Raw genomic sequence first — 18146 nt, 5'->3', positions numbered from 1 at the left:
TGTACATTGTATATAAGTATAATCGATCTTTACCCCCTATTTAACTGTGACGTCAACTAAAAGTTGATTATTTGGAGTTGCTTATTTTTAGTCTAGCTGTTTGGATACCCTTGCTTATGAGTGTTGAATGAGGTGGATATTATCATATTTGCCCCTTGTGCTGCTACCCCTCTTTGCCTCCCCACGCTTCTTCTGTCCTGCACACGCCCGATCCCGGGGGGCCGGCGACGGGCAGGGAGCAGCAACAGGTGACCGGGACGGCGACGGGGCGGGAGCAACAACAGGTGACCGGGGCGGCGGCGGGGCGGGAGCGGCGGGCGGAGGCCGGCGGCGGCGACGAGGCGGGAGCGGCGGCCCGGCGCGGAGGAAGGGAATCTGGCAAGCGGGGGAGGGGGGAGAGAGAGGGAGGAGTAGAATGCATTGAATGAGGGCAGGAGGTGTAAAGTGCACCTTTTAGCCCTCATAAGCAACACAATAAGCAGCCCCGTAAGCAACACAATAAGCAAGGGTGATTGGTTTCATAAGCAAATAAGTTGCTTATTTTTAGTTGCTTATGCATAAGCAACTCAAACCAAACAGGGTCTTAGATCTATGGCAGCCACTATTTAGTAATCAACCAAGCACTTTCAACTGTTTTGCGGTTATATTTGGCAATTGAAGGCAGGGAGGTTCCCTATGTTGCTCAATGTTGCTAGAAGCACAAAAACAAAAGGGGTCTTGTAGACGCTGCGTATTAAGAAAGACGATGAATGTGTGTGCACCGAAGTACTAAGCTTAATACAAATGGTTAATAATTTGATCCACTTTGATAAATGTTGGTGTTTTCCCCTATAAATTTAGGTAAAACTCAACAAAATGAGCATAACTTCGTTGGTCAGGTTCTTTATGGTAGAACCTATCCGCCTCACTTTGAATCATTGACTCAACGTGGATCTCGCATTTCCTTTGATCTATCCTAGGAATTAATGGAGCCAAGTTTTCAGTAGGAAGTATCTATGAAGTATCGTGCTTGTTAATAGTGAGACGCCAACAATAACTTCATTAATCTCAAAATTTGCCAGCCCAATCTATCATAGATGCTTATAAAGCTAAGTTTGCATGAGGCTGTAGTGTTTGTAAGAAGAATTGAAGTGAACAATAAGTTAGTACCGTGTGTTTTAAAAAACGAGTTAAAATGAGTAAATAGAAAACAAGTTAAAATGAGTAAACAGGGAAAGACGTTAACGTTTCATGTTTGGAAACAGTAAAAAATGTAGTCAAAGTTATGTGCCTTACATTACGCGTACCTCAATTGTTAAGGTAAAATGGGTGATTTGGTCCCTCAACTTTACCCCGGGCGTCAAGTTGGTTCCTCAGCTTTTACATCGGCCGTTCTAGTCCATGAACTTTTGTTTTTCGATCAAACTCGTCCTTGAATTGATTTGGTGCTCTATGTTGGCGTGAGACTAATATGAAAAGTCATTTTTACCGTTGGCTTCTTCTCCCCCTCCTTAATTTCTAACGGTAATGTAAGGGTTAACTGCGTTGCAGATGTGTTCATGTGAGTTGATTATAGAACTGCGAGTCATATACAGATGCTTTTGAGGCCCCTTTTCCTTCTTAGGTGACCTTACTCCTCTTCATTTTATCAGTTCTATATTGTTATTTAGGTTGCAGAAATACCATATATGCTACGTTTCCCTGTGCTGCGTATTTGAGTCCCTCATTGTTCTTTCCGAATTCTATAAATTCCTAGGGGATGCACAGGAGCTGTGACTTGTCACAATGCATTTGTCAGAGAAGGGATAAATGGACTCCACGATACATGGATACTGTAAAATGGACTCCATGATATATTAATACTATAACATTTCAGAAACAGTCTGCTCTCATTTAAATCTAATCTGTAGCTCCTATGGAGTACCGGTTTAAATTGCTAGCTTAAGTGAAACAATGGTACATCAACACGAGAAGGTAAGGGCAAAAAGGACTGTTCACATTAGTCTCGTACCTTTACACAGTATCCGTATCAATACAAGGACGAGTTTGATAAAAACGGAAGTTCAGGGACTAGAATGGCCGATCTAAAAATTGAGGGACCAACTTGACTCTCGGGATAAAGTTGAGGGATCAAATCACCTATTTTGCCAATTGTTAAGGTTAATGTAGGTTACAGTTTCCAATTTGACACAAGAGCTTACATTTTCATGAATTTATTTTAAAATTTAAACAACACGTGGTAGGGATACGAAATAATAGTGATGACTTCGTCAATGTTGAGTCAGTCTTATCGATGTGATTAAATAGATAAAGATATGTCTTACGTGTGAATTTATAAGATTAACTATATTTGCGCCTCCGCGTACCTTATGTTAACTTGGGAACGAATAAAGGATTGGACTTTGTATACTAGCGTAACAAAGTTGTGTTTGTGAGACCCTGACCGCCTATATAAAACAAAGTCGGTCAACCCCAGTTTTTACCTACGCCGCTGCAGTCTGCAGGTAAGTGCGAAGAGTACCATGCTTCGCTGGCTTTGCTTCCCAACAGCTCCGAACTCCATTCCCCATTTCAGAGTAGGTCCCACCCGTCACGCGCACTGCGCATCCTTTCGTACGGGTGGACTCCGCAGCAGAGGTCCACGCGGGGCCTGGGACAGCGCGATGGTGGCTCGCCGGTTCGTGGTCCGGCAGGGCCCCGCCGCCGTTGCCTCCGGCGAGGGGGAAGCGGAGGAGGAGCACGAGGTGGAGTACGACACGGAGCACGGCATCGACGTCCTCCGCCTCCAGATCTTCTCCCTCACCTCCGTCCCGCCCGACCTCCAGAAGGTGCGCCTCTCCCCTCCCCCGAATCCCGATTCCCACCTCCACCCACCGCGTCACCGCGATCCGGCCGCTGCTGCTCTGCTCCCTTGTATGTTCTGATGCGGTGCGCACTTGCAGATCGTGGTGGAGGCGGATGGGTCCGTGGTGGACGATGGCACCGACCTGGAGTCCCTCTCCGAGCGCCTGCGCGTCTTGGCCATCGGCGAGGAGGCGGGGGAGGATGCGGCAGCGGCGGCTGTGGAGGCGGCCAGGGCGCAGGAGAAGTCCGACGAGGAGCTCGCGAGGATGCTTCAGGTGCGTCATTTGTTAGTATCCCTGATCGCAGCTTTGCTTCGGTTTTGCTGGCGTGATTGCAACGTGCATTGTACAGCAGTGCCGGCAGTTGGTGGCAGGTTCGCTTTTGTTAGATGATTGATCGGGTTTTGGAGGACGTGTCATGGAATTGGGTGTGTTTCAACTAGAATAGATGGCACATCTATTAATCTTATTGACAGTTGTTCACATGTTTAAACTCTGTAGTTACATTTAGTTGCTGGTATCAGTTTAGCTGATGTTTGAACCAGGTGGGCTGGGAAGTGTGCCTTCAATCCAGGTGCTGACTTAATTGCTCTAATCATGGTTTTGTAGCCGGGACACTTGGTGCTTTTGTTTGAGCAGGGAGTGAGGTGGATCAACGTTAACACAGATATATTCTGTGATACATGGACATTTCACTTCACTCCATCACTGCTTGGGTAGTGCAGGAACCTTTGTGCCTTTACTTAGATGTGTTTCTACTAGAAAGTAGAAACAACTTGTATTTCCTCTGCACTCTGGTTTGGATATAGCTATTAATTGCATTTACAATTTGTTCACATGTTTAAATTCCATAGGTATATTTGGTTGCTGGTTTAAGCACAACTTTGTCCAGGGGAAAAGAAAGGAATAACCCCAAATAGACAGCTATATCATTCTCACCAGAACTATGCTTAATTCTTGGAATTTTTCTAGGCGGAAGAAGAGGCACTTCTCCTACAACAGTACAGTGTACGAAATGACGGTGGAGAGGTGTTTAGACAGAGAGTTGAGCCTTACATGAACCAGATTCTAATGGTATGGAATTAGAAATCATTTTACTTACAAAGTGTTGCCTGATGTTATGGGATTTGTGTATCTGGTGCTTGAATATGTATTTGGATTCAGTATGAAGATCCAGTGCGACAAGAGGCTGCACGGAAGACGGTTCCAATACATGAGCTTGAGGAGAAGGCATTAGCTTCACTGGCCAAGGTTTCTCTTTAATTTACCACCTCTCTCTCTCTCTCTCTCTCTGTGACTATGGTCTTTTTTTTTTTAAAAAATACTGATAAAGTTTCCTTGGTACAAGTTTGACTCCAAGTAAAGCTGTATTTTATGATTCTCTTATTGATTTTACCACTATGGATTTATCTAGTTTTTTTGACAAAAATATGGATTACAAATTGCTTATTGCATTCCATGTTTGAAAAGATCGATGGTTGGAAATTCTTACGGAAGATTTTTTTAGTAGGAAGGGAATTTCCAACCTTCGAAAGATGAAGAGAGCCATGCCTTTCTGCTCCAATTGCTTTTCTGGTTTAAGCAATCATTCAGGTCACTGAAATACTTTCAATCCTTCTTTCTCAGTCATTACTTTGGCAAATGTTTGAGCATGTGTGCGTGTCTAACATCACCCATATTTCCTCGAATTTGTACTTCTATCTGACCATATTTTAAGGAATAGGTCTATTTTGCATTCCTCACATCCTTTAGCTATCAAAACTGTTGCAAATAACTGCCTGGGCTCAACCACCCTGGCTTTAAGAAATTGTGGTATCTCAGTTTGAATAGATGTTCAGTCAGCTGCGGTTATTTGAAAATGAAAAAGGTTGCCTTGCCCATTTCCTTTGCACTGTTCCTTTTCTTTTGTGCGTGCAACCACGCTTTTCAGCCAGCAAAGTTGTGTCTATCCATTCTTCTATTGTGATCACTGTTCACCTACAATCCACATATGCGCCACACCTCTGCTGCATCTCACTCTCAGCAGGACAGCATGGCATTGCACTGATTGTTAGCAGCTATTAGACATGCACACCAACCCTTGCTGGCAAACAGCTCATGCAGACACAGGTCAGACAACATAAAAATACTGAGGAAGTTGGCTAAGATAGTTGAGTAGTGATGGTTGCAAAGGTATAGATGCTGAGAAGAGCTTTTCAAATTATTATTGGCATTACTTGAATCAGCAAATTCTCATCAGTAGTGTCAATGCATGAGTATCAGAGAGATTAACAATTAATATTCATGATTTTTTGTGTCAAACGGAACTGATTTGTTCATCTGTTATTGATAAGACGGTACAATTTGAACCAGTTTCATCAGTTGAGGATGTAAGATGTCAAGTTGGATACTTACTAGTTTGGACTAATATTAAATATTTCAATAGCTGAGTGTGGTAGGATGGACTTACTCATTTATTATGGAAACTATAAACATGTGGCCATCTATTGTAACTTCGAAACCTCTTTTTGGAACATGTATATGAGTTTTAATTTGTATTTTGAATAATACTGCTTCTGTAAACATTAAAAGCCACACAATGAAACAAAGTAGTGTATGAATGACCAAGTATATGCTTAGAACAAATGATTCTGGTAATACTTACATGTGTACACTTAGACCGTGGAACATAAAACTCATGACTGACACTATTTTATTTTTTGTTAGTTTTATTGATTTAAATAATACTAATTTGCCATAATAACTTTCAACCCTATTATGGTGTTACCTGTAATGTTTTTTACTTAAAACAATTGCATATGTTTACTAGGCTCAATTCACAGTCTATATAGTAAATGTGATGGAACAGCCAAGAGCGGTGCTCACATCTTTCGAGTGATATCTGTTTTCGCAGATGGGTTAACGCAGCACCTTGTGACAGCTGTGGCTGTGAGACATCCAATGTTGGAATGGGCAACCCACTTCCCTCAGAAATCGAATTTGGTGCTTCGCGTGTTGAGCTTTATAGGTAGCTGTCAGTAGAATGTTATTCTATTTGTCTGCATCTTGTATAATTAACTTTGGACGTGCCATCTCATTTCATGACTTACAAACTCGGTATCTATTGAATCATATTGCTATGACCTGAAGCCTAGTTACATATTCGATGTTGTTTGTCATAGTTACTTATAGTATTGTCATAGCAACCTTGTGAATCAATGCCAAACTAAATCAGTTGATGACACAATAGGTATTGTGCTTCTGCTACCTAGTTTCTTACACCTATGCCAGTGATAAATCTGACGAATTTATTCACCCTTTGTTCCTGTGCTTTTTTTTTTGTCTATGGACTGGGGAAATTAAACTTAAAATACAGGTAGCAAATGTACCATTATCCCTCGTAATTAAATCACTGCTTCCATGTATTGATGTATGGCCACCTTTTTTTGCTTCATATGCATATACTGACATATGCTGTCTTTAGGTGTAACCATTGTTCTAGTGTCACCCGGTTCCCAAGGTACAATGATCCACATAAGGTATGAGAAACACATCCTATGATTCAATTGGTGTTTACTTTTGAATATATCCCACCAAAGTGAAAATGGAAGATCAAGTTGTATGTTTTTCTTGCTTTGGAAGCTTCTACAAACTAGGAGGGGTCGCTGTGGAGAATGGGCCAACTGCTTCACATTCTACTGTCGAGCTTTTGGATACGAAGCTCGTTTGGTTAGTTCGATTATGCTTATGAATTTGCTGCAGCTAAAATGAGGATTGGAATTTCTTTGTAATATGGGTGCTACCATGATTTTGGCTGACTTCATTTTTTTTGTTCACTCCTTTCCCATCCCTATTCAAATTTAAAGAAACCGTTTGACCTAATTTAGATTTCTTGCTGTTCTAAACAAAGGAGACGGTTCTGTCACAACATCTAGTGTTCATAGTTGTGGGAAACTCCCTCAGAGGTTCCGTTCTTGCTATTCCTGCATCCCTATCATTTACTTCCTAATTGTGGGGAACTCCCTCACAGGTTTCAATCCAAAAACAAATGTTGTCCCTAAACGCAGTTCAGTTAGTTCTCTAATTGAATTTTTGGCGCTCTCATGCCTTTTTTTGTGGTCTGTATTACTGCCTATCTTTTGTTATTAGGCCCAATTTTACGCAGTTCACTGCTTATTGGTCCTTGAACTTGTTTAATCCAGTAAAATACACAAAGATATTAAACAATCGATATGGCCAGGGGCAAGACCCCTTTAGTAGTTTAAAATACGCAAAGATGAAGCAATGTGTTTTTCCTCCTAGTATAATAGATTGATATATCACCTATGTATACTTTACAGATCCTAGATTTCACTGATCATGTGTGGACAGAATGTTTTTCAAACTTGTACGGGAGGTCAGTGGAACATACCCACAGCTTCTAAGTTTGAATTTGGTATTTTAGTACCCTTATTCTTAATGCCATTGTTGTGGAATGTCTAGATGGATGCACCTAGATCCGTGCGAAGGAGTCTATGATAATCCCCTACTGTATGAGAAAGGGTAAAAAATTGGTCCTCCCAACTGGTTTCTGCATATTGCATTGCCCTACTTGATGTTTTTGCAAATTCTGTGCATTTGTTCTTGACTTCTTGCTGTATGGCATTGTCTTGTAGGTGGAACAAGAAGTTGGATTATGTTATTGCGATTTCGAAAGATGGAGTACGTGATGTTACAAAACGCTACACAAGAAAGTGGCATGAGGTAGGAAATTTTTGCTGGTTATGACCTGTGTTGTGTGTTGGGCGGGTGCCATTTTGTTTTTAGATTAAAGTGATTCAACTTTTATGTATCCCATATCTGCCCCTGCAGGTTCTTTCTAGGCGAACAATTACCTCAGAAGAAACCATTTCGGCTGTTCTATCATCCATAACAGGGAAGTATCGCACTGGATTGTCAACTAGTGCTCTCACAGTCATAGAAAACCGTGACAAGGAAGAGTCTGATGAACTTAGCAAAGCTGCTTATCTTCAAGTTGAAACAACTTTATCCTTACCTGGAAGGCTAAGTGGTTCTGTGGAATGGAGAAAAGCAAGGGCAGAGTTGGGCCAAGCAGATTCACTCAGTTGTTCATCCTGCCCTGTTCGGAAATGTGTGGATGCTCATGTTTCAAATATATATGATGCTCTTTCTTCTCTTCTTTCGCATTTTTGTGATAGAAAGGTCCCTAAAGAAAGAACTATTGAAGTTTTTCATGCATTGAAGGCTCTGATGCTAAATCTTAAAGATGCCAACTTTAAGAGCAGAAGAGCTACATTAGACCAGAAAACACAGCAGCTATTTGAGGAGATATTTTCTTTCATCGAAAGACTGTTTTCTGCTATTTCACTGAAAGCAGAATTGGGTACTGATGGGCACCAATCCGTGACTGTGGTTGGAAATCCAATAAATTCATCCTTAGCGTTACCAGTAGCATTGGATGCAGTTGAAGAGATATTGAGTAACTATAAGAATAATATCTTTTGCACAGAAGGCAACCAATTCCCAAGAGGGAACAGACTAAGCTCAGGTTCAGTCCTTGCAAGCAGGGAACAGCTCCCGATCGGAATTGTATGTGATGCAAATTTGTGCATTTTTTTAGGTTCCATTCATCAAGGTTTGCCTTACATAAGTGTTGAAATTGTTTCAGGCAACTGCAGCATTTGATGGTATTCATTCATCAAAATGGGAAGAGCCTGATGGAGCTAAAGGTAATTTGGTTGCAGTGTATACTAATACCATGTTTTGTTCATAGTTTATTTTGTTCAAATGTGGCTACCCAGATTGACATCCCAAGCCCAGCCATACCCTTTTCCGTAATTTCTCCTCCTGCACTACTGTGTCAACTGTCATGCACTCATTGATTCATTAGATATCGTTTATCCTAAGTATTTTTATTATATAAACATAGGTAGTACTGTTGTAAACTCGAATGGAATCTGAATTTGAGCTTTGAATTGATAGTTTCACATTTTTGGTATCATTCCAATTTGGTTTAACAAGAACAATATTGGTGCGGGCACACATGGTTCAGTGCATAGGTTGATTCCTTTTTAATGGTAATTGTGAAGAAGTTTGCAGTTTGTCGAACATTTTCTTGTACTTGCTATTGTCTCCCTGATGGTTAATCCATTTTTCTTTCGCTGGATTCGAACTTTTCTCAAACACTTGCTAACTTGAATTTCGACGGTTCAGTTGGTAATTTAATTGAGTTAGAATTTATTTTTAAAATTGTTGTAGAAGTTATTTGTTGACATGTCCTAATTCAAAGATGCGAGGTGGTAAATGTTTTCGACTCCCTGCAGCATATCCGCGTTTGGCATCCATCTCAAAAATTTTAACACCAGATGCTGTTTGTCAACTTTTTTAGTAATATCTGGTCAATTGTTGTGCTGCTAGTATTTTTCAGATCTTTCATGTTGTGGCAAAGATGTTATTTAAAGTGTTACAAGTACATGCAGATGTAGAATATTATTGATTTGCTGTATAGGCTAACAAAAGAGTTATGCAGGATGTTGGCTGATTTATAAAATGCCTGATGGCCAAACTTGCGAGTTGGAGTCGTATGATTTGATGTCAGCTAATGATGCCCCAGAGAGGGATCCAATGGACTGGTAAACTAACAGCACTATCCACAATGTTTTACTGCTTTCTTGCACCTAGCAGAATTCAGCATCTATTAATGTGTATTTGTACTGGTATTGTGTTTGTGTATACTGTTTGTCAAACACATAATGTAAATCACAATGTTGTTCCTTCTTTTCATGGTAGTAGTGGTTTACTGGGTTGCATAAACATTATCCTGAGAAGCCATCCGTTGTGTCTAACAGAATCTTAATAAGATCCATCTTTAAGCTAGAAAAAATAGCTTACGAGCTAAAAAAATGAAATTATATGAAAAGCTTCACTTAAATCTAAATAAGGTTTTTGTGCTTTGTTTATGTTTCATTTGGTGAGTGATTGGCTCTTGTTAGCTTACGAATCTCTTGGTTAACATTGTTTGTCACAGCACAAAATGCAGATTAGCTGTTAGACTCACTGCAATCAGAACGTAACCTCTGACATAAACATTTTCCTGAACTCAATGACTAGTCTGTCTTTTTTTCACTGTAAACTATATAACTTGATGACACGATCGTTAGCTTGAGAATTATAGGAAAACCGTGTTTATAGCTAGAAGTTGTGGGCAACATTGATAATCGAAGTTACTGGTCGATGTACTTGCAACTCACAAGCATTTCTTATGTCACAGGGTCCTCGAAGGGAGCACAGATGGAGGCTCTACCTGGAATATAATTGACACTCGGAGTTCTGAAATGTTTGAGGGCCGTTTCTTTAGGAAAACATTTACAGTGGATAAGAGATGTAAAGCAGACACTTTCCGGTAGGTTTATATTACCGGCTGATGCACACTATCAGTATCTGTCCTGTTTGACTGAACCGTTCTTTTTTATGTGGCAGGTTTAAGTTTCTACTTGTAAGAGAATCTCATTCCAATCCAAGATTTCAGATTGGATCCATTGATCTCTATGGGAAAACCGTGTGAACTTTCCCGGAGTTGTGTTTCACTTGTAAAGAGCTGAGCAATTGGTGTTCATAGCTTTCTAAAACTCTCGATTTGCCAAACCTGTGCAGCACAAAGGTGCGTCATAAGATTGTGACGTGTGCTTTTATTCCGGAAGTAGCCTTCCCCTGAATGGTTGATTGGAGATTGATTGAGCAATTAAGGTCACGAATACACGACAATCTATTTTAGTGTTACTGAATGCTTTTTAAAATATATTCCCTCAGTCCCAAATTTATTCATTTTGGTTTTTTTAGTACATATGAAAAGCTATGTATCAAAAAAGTCAAAATAAACAGTAATTTGGGACGGAGGGAATCTAGGTTCATACGAAAAGTTATGTATCAAAAAAGTCAAAATGAATAGTAATTTGGGACGGAGGGGGTATGAATGTATGCACAGGACTTGTTCACCAGGATCACCAACCTTGCTTTGTTTGAAACTTAAAGTGAATCCATTATTTTCGTGATGACCATGTAGAACAGAAATAGAGATCAGGGACTGATGAGCTGCAAGATGCTCTCCAGTCTGCACCACTACAACGAAATGAAGACCCTTACTTTGATGGCGCTTTAGGAACAAAATATGATTTCACATACTTGCAGGAACCAGCACTTGAGCAGAAGTCTATATAGGAACATTTTCTATAGGAATTTTCCTATATATACATGTAGGAATGAACTCTTGCGGCACTATAGAAATTGTGTTAGCAGGCACTGTTCAAAGACGTTGAGGCATGCAAAAGCGAAAATCACCTGAAAAATGTACTATCTATATTGGCGACAATGTTGACACACTTTTCATCATGAGGGGTGCACATCTTTTTTCCAGGCCCTGATGGTGATGGGTACATGTACATTTTTTTTCCAAGAGGTGATGAGTTTTAGTATTGGTTCCTCTAATTTCTCAGAGATACTGCAGGTCAAAAAAAAAGGGATAAGTAGCAGGGAAACCGATTATTTTACCCCTAAAAGAATCTCTGATTAGTTTTAGGACAAAGCACTTAGTCCAAATTAATGGCGTGGCTCGATACCGTGTTGCTTGAAACTCAAAACAAGCTAGAACGGGTTAGGAGATCCTGATGGTTGGTTTGACTTCATGTGGTTTTCTTGAGCGAGGATAAAACGACGATCCATGTTATGGGCCAGCCCATGCATGATCACTCGTTATGACAGTATGACACGTACTGCAAACTTGGTTCATGTGATAAGATTGATATACCAACTGGAATTTTATCAACTCTTTAATTCCAATTCTCTTTTATTTTTACCAAAACTGAAATTTTCAAGCTTTGTCACTGGCATAAGGGCTCCACCGGTGCTCGTGGCAAGAGTTAAGCAAAGACACGAGCAGTGAAAAACCGTCGGTGGATGGATCATACACGCAACATCTCATCTTTGTTTTTACACCTTATTTTCACGCATCACAAACCTCGATCGCTAGGTCAAGCAAGCACATACTTTTCGCAGCCGGTCGGTAATTAACGACGAGCAGGTGTTTCACTTCAAGGCTGTTAAGCTGTCCTAGTTGGTTGGGCTCTACAAGTCACTGGACATTTGAGACACACAATGCAAGAAAATGAGACTGATAAAAAGTTTTCACATCTGAATGCATGGATGGCTACCTCAAGCTCTCTGCTCTTGGGGATATAGTACTAACACTCTTTGATGGAGATGTCCCAACCTTCTCGGATCGAGCAGAGTGTTGGACAATGCTCTTCGAAACGTGGAGGTTATCCTGCGTCGCTTTCAGTATCCAATCACGGTGATGCTTCCAATTTGTTAGCTTAACTGAGCAATTAGCTCGTCTCTGCATGTATGTGAAAAAAGGTCACCTAAAAGGAGAGGAGAGGAGAATTAGAGAATTATATAGGAGTAGCTGCAAGTTGAAGTGTACGGCTTGTATAGTTTGTGCCTTCTCCATCAACTGGTGGCTGCCTATTGCTGGAGGTTTCTTGCAGCTTCGTGTGGTAAGAATCTTGGCGTGTGGTTTCTGGTGGTTTATTTCTTGTTCTCCGATGCTCCGCTCCGTGCTTCGTTTGAGCTATGGTTAAATCAGATTGTTACTTATCCTAGTTCTTTTTTTTAATGTAAATGGCCAGAGCTCTGCCTTTCAATTAAGCAAAAGAGAAAATATGCAGGCCCGAAGGCCACGCGGGTGAACCAAGCGGCACATGCACCAGCAGTCCAGCACACACCGGAACCAGCAAACAAACTCCCAAAACGCCAGACTCCAAACATGAACACTCCAAATCCTCCTTCGCTCTTTCATAGTTCATTTTTTTCGAAAAAGTTTTTGTCGTCTACAAGGCTCCATTAACTTCGCAAAATTGTTTTTTGCACGCCTTTTCAACCAAGATGTGTAAGTGAGGATACTGAAACTTTGTGAGCTTCATAATTTCAGTGTCTGAAAGTATTTACTCATCGGTAAGCGCCTCTGTTAACGTTGGTTATTCTTGTCCCTTTTAGCCCCATCGATCATCGGTATGTTGCAACCTTGGCAATTAATCAGATAATATTTGGTTGCAATTAATCGATCATCGGTATGTTGCTAACGGATTGATGGTAGATATATAATGAGTTCATTTACTTCTTTTTGTCTTTCATGCTTGTAAGCAAATAAATGGTATTGCCACCTAACTTTTTTTGAAGGAGAGCATGAATGATAAGTGAAACAATGAACCCCATTCCAAATAGTTTACATTTCATTTACACGACAGTTTGATTCAATGCGACATCATCATATTTAAATAATACTTTCACAACTTGTATATGCATCTCGTACATTTTCTCAGTATATAGTTACTGCCTTTTATGCCATTGCTGGGCGAAAAAAAGTCCGTTTTGTCAACTTTTTTTTGTGCAAAATGTACCAGTAACTTGGAACTTAGCTAGGATACAAAATGGAAGTGATCCAAAAGGAATATGGGCTATACGTATACCGCCGTATATTTGCTACCATCATCCAATATATGATCAGTTCATCTGCCTAACTAAATTGATCCTGTATGGAACTTTAGATCAAGTTGCTAGCTAGCTATTTATCCTAAGATGCATGTGCACAATACACATCTGTATGCATTGAAAGAAAATCTATCGTGATGTACTAAACTTAGCTCCGGGTATGGTGCATACATAATACATTTTTGCATTGCACTGCTTCTCTCGCAAGGGGAAGCATCATATGGCTAGTTTCACATATATTATGCTTTCACATAATATTTATATCTAATCCTGGATTAATGGATGTAAATACCCTTTAACAGGCATATAACTATATATGAATTACTGAATGCAATTGTATTTTATGTGTCCTTCACATTTCTTTTGAAACAACCATATATATCTTTATGATGCAAGGAATAACTTAATGATGAGCAAACCTTTCAAGGTATCTTATCATAACATGCATGTCCTAACTTTTAGTTCACATTCTAGTACTATGGAACCATTTAAATTTGTAGTTTCAACCTATCTTATTTTCTTTTTTAAAAAATGATCATCTCTACTTATAAACAAGAACACTGCATTTGTTTGCTAAAATTTCTTATAAATCTAAATTATTTCATAAAATAGGATGTAATATTCAAGAATGGGGGAAAAAGGATGTTTGTGAAAATAGATAGGATCAGCATGCAACTCTCTCTCTTTTAGTTTATTCCTTTTATCACAGTATACATAACCAGACAAACTTTGGGTGATCTATATATTTATTTGTATGTGCACGGGTGTTTGAGAACTTCGTTTCTTGTTCATTGGTTGCATGGTTGTCCACCAATTTCCAGGAAAACGGAGATGAAATGTTAATTTGTTTATATGCAAGATTGCAGCAAGGTGCATAACTGCATGCAGTAGTAGTACGTGTTAGTTTGGAGAATGCATGCTTGAATAACTACGCCCCTTTTTTCCCTTTTAATTGAAAGGATGATATTTTTTTATGTGCAGATGTATGCATATCCTTTAATTCGCAAAGATAGAAATAAAATGGCTACAACTTTGGATATATATTATGCATATATGGAGACAAAAGGCGTTATTGCAAGCATATGCAAGGTGCATTGTTTGTTGGAGCTAGAAACTTTGTGCGCCTCTGCATAAATTGACAAAATTCAACAACTTTCCTTGCACTAAAAGGCTGAAACGTATGTGCTGCTGCCAACTGGTAACTGACTTGTTCCTCTTGCACGAGTTGACTGTAGTGCAAGAAAAGACTGCAGAAAGATAAGGATTGGTGTTTGCTCAGAAATGTGATCTCTGCTACAAATGCTAAAATTTGCAGAAAGATAAGGATTGCAAGTTATCTCAGTTTTGCTTGCTGATGAGATAAAATTTCAGATGAATTATTAGTCAAGAAGGAGCTAGACCACACGAAGATAAGATATCAACAAATGATTCTAAGTACTCAGATAACTTTATTGAAATCTGAATTAGATCGAGTTCGTCAATCAGCTCAGCATGCATTTCTTTTGCTTGAAATGGACGATCTGAATCAAGAACCCAGGAAATCGATTCATCGAACATCAAAAAGGAAAAAAAGGCATCGAATCAAAGCATGGAAGACAACACCTAATTAGGAGTGAGGACGATAGCAGTGAGCTTAGCAGTCCCATTGCAGCTGCTCCATGGCATTGCCGGCGCCGCCCCCTCCGCCGCAAAACAACCCGCACGACTCCATCAGCTCCAGATCGAACGCCGTCGCGCCGGCGCTTCCGTACACCGAGGAGACGTCCATCATGTCCATGCCCTTATCGGCAGCTGCACCGCCACCGTTCATCACCGCCGGCCGGCCGATCACCTCCCCCTGGACGAGCCCTTGTGGTTGTTGCAGAGGCGGCAGCGGTTGCTGCTGCTGCTGGACCACCTCTATCCCTGCACACATGGCCGAATCGACGGCGGTGGTCCACATTCCCGCCGTCACGTCCATGAAGGCGGCGCCCATGCCTTGGCTAAAGCCGTTGCCGTTGGGCATGCCGGCGGCGTGATCCATGGAGGAGGACGACGAGGAGCCGTTCATGAAGTCCATGGAGGTCTGAAGACCTGCATTCTGATCCCTGAAGCTCATCAGCACGCCGCCGCCGTTGTCCGGGTACGAGTATCCTGCCGGAATCGCCGCGGCGGCCGCCTGGTCATGCCCCGTGAACATGCCGGCCGGGTTAGTGACGACATCGTACATTGCCGGCGCCGACATCTCCGGCGGCGGAGGGGCCGTGACGGTGTCGTAGGCGGCGGCCTTGGTTGGGGAGCTGATGGTGAACGGCGTGGTCGCGCCGCCGTTGGCGGTGGCGCCATTGGAGTGGAACTGGGCAGGATTATTGCTAGGGTTTGCCGCCCCGTTGCCGTGGAGGAGAGACCTGGACGCCGGCAGGAGGTTGTGGGTCTTGGGGTCGAGGCCCTGCGCGATGAGCTTCTTCTTGATGCACGAGTTCCAAAAGTTCTTGACCTCGTTGTCCGTGCGCCCGGGCAGGTGCTTGGCGATCTGGGCCCACCTGCGAGCACAGACCAGCCATGGCGGCCGCGGTGAGTTCCGTATGCATGCACCAACCAGTTCACCGGGAGCCAGAGAGGATCGACGGCGAGGACGCGCGTACCGGTTGCCGAGGATGCGGTGGACGTCGATGATGGTGCGCTCCTCCTGGTCGGAGAAGGTGCCGCGCTTGAGGTCCGGCCGGAGGTAGTTGATCCACCGGAGCCGGCAGCTCTTGCCGCACCGCTGCAGCCCTGCTCGATCGGTTTCGCAAGAACACGACGACGCGCATCAGGATCGGAGATGAACAAATCCAATTCCTCCGATGCTTTGGAAGAGATGAACAGGGGGCCGTACCGGCGTGCTTGGGGACGGCGCTCCAGCAGCTGTGGCCGTGGGCGGTGATGTACTTGACGAGCTTCTCGTCCTCCTCCGGCGACCAGAGCCCGCGCTTCACCTTCTGCTTGCTGCAGCAGTGGTGCCCCATGGCCGCCCGACCGCTCCTCCTCCTCCCCTCTCTCTCTACCTAGCAGTTTCCTCTTCTCTCTAGTCTCTATCTCCTCTCCTCTCCTCCCCCAACAGTGTATGTAAAGGCTGAAGCACACGCACAAAGGCACGACCCCTTTTGCTGGTGAATTGACCTTTATGCATCTCTATGTGCGGGAGAAGGAAACACCAAATAAAGCTGTGTGATCTCTCTCAAAAGGGTAGTTAATTGCAATTAGGCAGCTAAGCTAATTAAGCAACAGTAGTTCCTTTTTAACCGAGAGGAAATAACTGTACTCTCCTCTCTCTCGCTCTCTCTCGCTCTCGCTCTCTGTGGCTATATGCCATTTAATTTTATCTTTGCAGAGGCAGGAACATCTCCATTCTCTAAAAAAAAATACCATTCTATTTTTCTCAAAAATTAAATTGGACACATTATTCGCATATGCACATATATGCATCTAAAAAGCTGTGATTTTATTTGGTTTTGTAAACATTATACAATGCTGAAATTGAGTGGTCAAAATTGCGACTTGGAGATTGCGTCAATGTCTACTGTCCAGTTACAACGGCATTTACTTGTAACCAGCGGGAGGAAGTTGACCGTGGTGACATCTCGCTATTAAACTTGTTTTGTCTTCTCGTGATTCATTTTCGCTTCTGTTGACCCCTTAGTGAACAAGAAAATTTGGCATCATACGGTCAAATTAAATTGCATTTGCCTCTCGCAGTTCGTTCTGTGTCCTACTGACTACCTGGCGAACTAGAAAATTTGGCGTCACACGATCAGAATTAAGTCGCTTGGCTTCTCGCGATTCATTTTCGATCCCTTTGATTACCTAGCCAACAAGAAAAATTGGCATCATATGGTCAAATTAAATCACCTGGCCTCTTGTGATTCATTTTCGGTCTTTATATATATATTGACCACCAAGTGAACAAGGAAACTTGCATTGGTGTGATGCGATCAAATTAAATCGCTTCGGCAGCCCTCTGAACAAATTAGGATCCATTCGAAGAACCAGTGGACTAATGAAATCCGAGAGAATTCTTGGAGCATTTTCCTTTGAAATGAATTATTGGAGCAATTTGGAACAATTTAGGAACTTCCATTGTATTTGACTGTTTTGGAATGCTGTTTGTAGAAGGAAAAAAAATCTGGTTTATCGAACATTATCTACAGAAAAATAATTAAATGTAAGGAGTTACTTTTTTTTCCCGATTGAACCTTTTTTCTAATTGGAAGATGATATAGGTCTCGGTTACTATAAAAGCCTACAAACCAAGACCAGATTTTACCTTGAGATGATTCATGAAATGGGCTCAGAAGCTGGAAATCGATGGCGTTGTTTTTACTCAAGATCGATGGAGCCAGCAGGGATAATCTTCCAATTCTTGGATCTTTGCTGCCCCTAGCTAGCTATAAGAGTACCAAACAGTCAGTGTTAATTGCAGCCTAGCTAGCAAATCAGTTGCTAAAACTTGTGAGAGTCCAGTAGTCCAGTTGGGAGGATGCGTTGCAGGGAAGCTGCCGGCCTGGACTCAGCTTGAAGCACAAGAGACCACTTGCTCACGGATGCTGCTGCTGCTCGATCAGGTGCCCACTGTCGGTGCGTGCAAGCGCAACTCGGTCATCGTTGCATAGAAGGCAGTTTTTTGGATTTCTCTTCTCCGTAAGTTTGGAAACGGTAGCTAGCTTCTCGATCTCACCCTGTTCTTCGTTTCCGTTTCAGCTTGTCTGAGACATGCATCCACGCAAAATTCAGGACTCTTCCAGAATGATTCGTGTGGAAGTCTTGCAAAATTCCTGTAAA

The 18146-nt window shown here is 41.9% G+C and overlaps 2 protein-coding genes across 2 annotated transcripts; one reads left to right on the top strand and one right to left on the bottom strand.

The window, feature by feature from the left end:
- Positions 1-2517: 2517 nt before the first annotated feature.
- Positions 2518-10580, top strand: LOC117844892 (peptide-N(4)-(N-acetyl-beta-glucosaminyl)asparagine amidase). Its single transcript, XM_034725720.2, has 16 exons — positions 2518-2807; positions 2922-3098; positions 3795-3896; positions 3987-4073; positions 4333-4415; positions 5716-5829; positions 6286-6340; positions 6444-6530; positions 7142-7197; positions 7284-7343; positions 7457-7544; positions 7653-8390; positions 8470-8530; positions 9331-9433; positions 10072-10203; positions 10281-10580. The coding sequence occupies exons 1-16, from the start codon at positions 2643-2645 to the stop codon at positions 10363-10365; spliced, it is 2193 nt and encodes a 730-aa protein (XP_034581611.1). The 5' UTR covers positions 2518-2642; the 3' UTR covers positions 10366-10580.
- Positions 10581-14771: 4191 nt separating this feature from the next.
- On the bottom strand, positions 14772-16478 carry LOC117845535 (uncharacterized). Its single transcript, XM_034726595.2, has 3 exons — positions 16204-16478; positions 15971-16100; positions 14772-15868 (listed from the first exon to the last, which is right to left on the bottom strand). The coding sequence occupies exons 1-3, from the start codon at positions 16331-16333 to the stop codon at positions 14980-14982; spliced, it is 1149 nt and encodes a 382-aa protein (XP_034582486.1). The 5' UTR covers positions 16334-16478; the 3' UTR covers positions 14772-14979.
- Between the last annotated feature and the right edge of the window lie 1668 nt (positions 16479-18146).

Source organism: Setaria viridis, chromosome 2 (genome assembly GCF_005286985.2).
Source record: "Setaria viridis chromosome 2, Setaria_viridis_v4.0, whole genome shotgun sequence".
NCBI classification, from domain to species: domain Eukaryota; kingdom Viridiplantae; phylum Streptophyta; class Magnoliopsida; order Poales; family Poaceae; genus Setaria; species Setaria viridis.
This window is presented reverse-complemented; position numbering and strand designations above follow the sequence as displayed.

Bases quoted from the DNA above. Each gene is read 5' to 3' on its own strand.
- LOC117844892 (XM_034725720.2), top strand. From the start codon at position 2,643: ATGGTGGCTCGCCGGTTCGTGGTCCGGCAGGGCCCCGCCGCCGTTGCC. The intron at 3,897-3,986 runs GTATGGAATTAG...ATTTGGATTCAG, and splicing joins ACATGAACCAGATTCTAATG to TATGAAGATCCAGTGCGACA. The intron at 8,391-8,469 runs GTATGTGATGCA...AAATTGTTTCAG, and splicing joins AACAGCTCCCGATCGGAATT to GCAACTGCAGCATTTGATGG.
- LOC117845535 (XM_034726595.2), bottom strand. From the start codon at position 16,333: ATGGGGCACCACTGCTGCAGCAAGCAGAAGGTGAAGCGCGGGCTCTGG. The intron at 16,101-16,203 runs GTACGGCCCCCT...CCGATCGAGCAG, and splicing joins CGCCGTCCCCAAGCACGCCG to GGCTGCAGCGGTGCGGCAAG. The intron at 15,869-15,970 runs GTACGCGCGTCC...CTGTGCTCGCAG, and splicing joins CACCGCATCCTCGGCAACCG to GTGGGCCCAGATCGCCAAGC.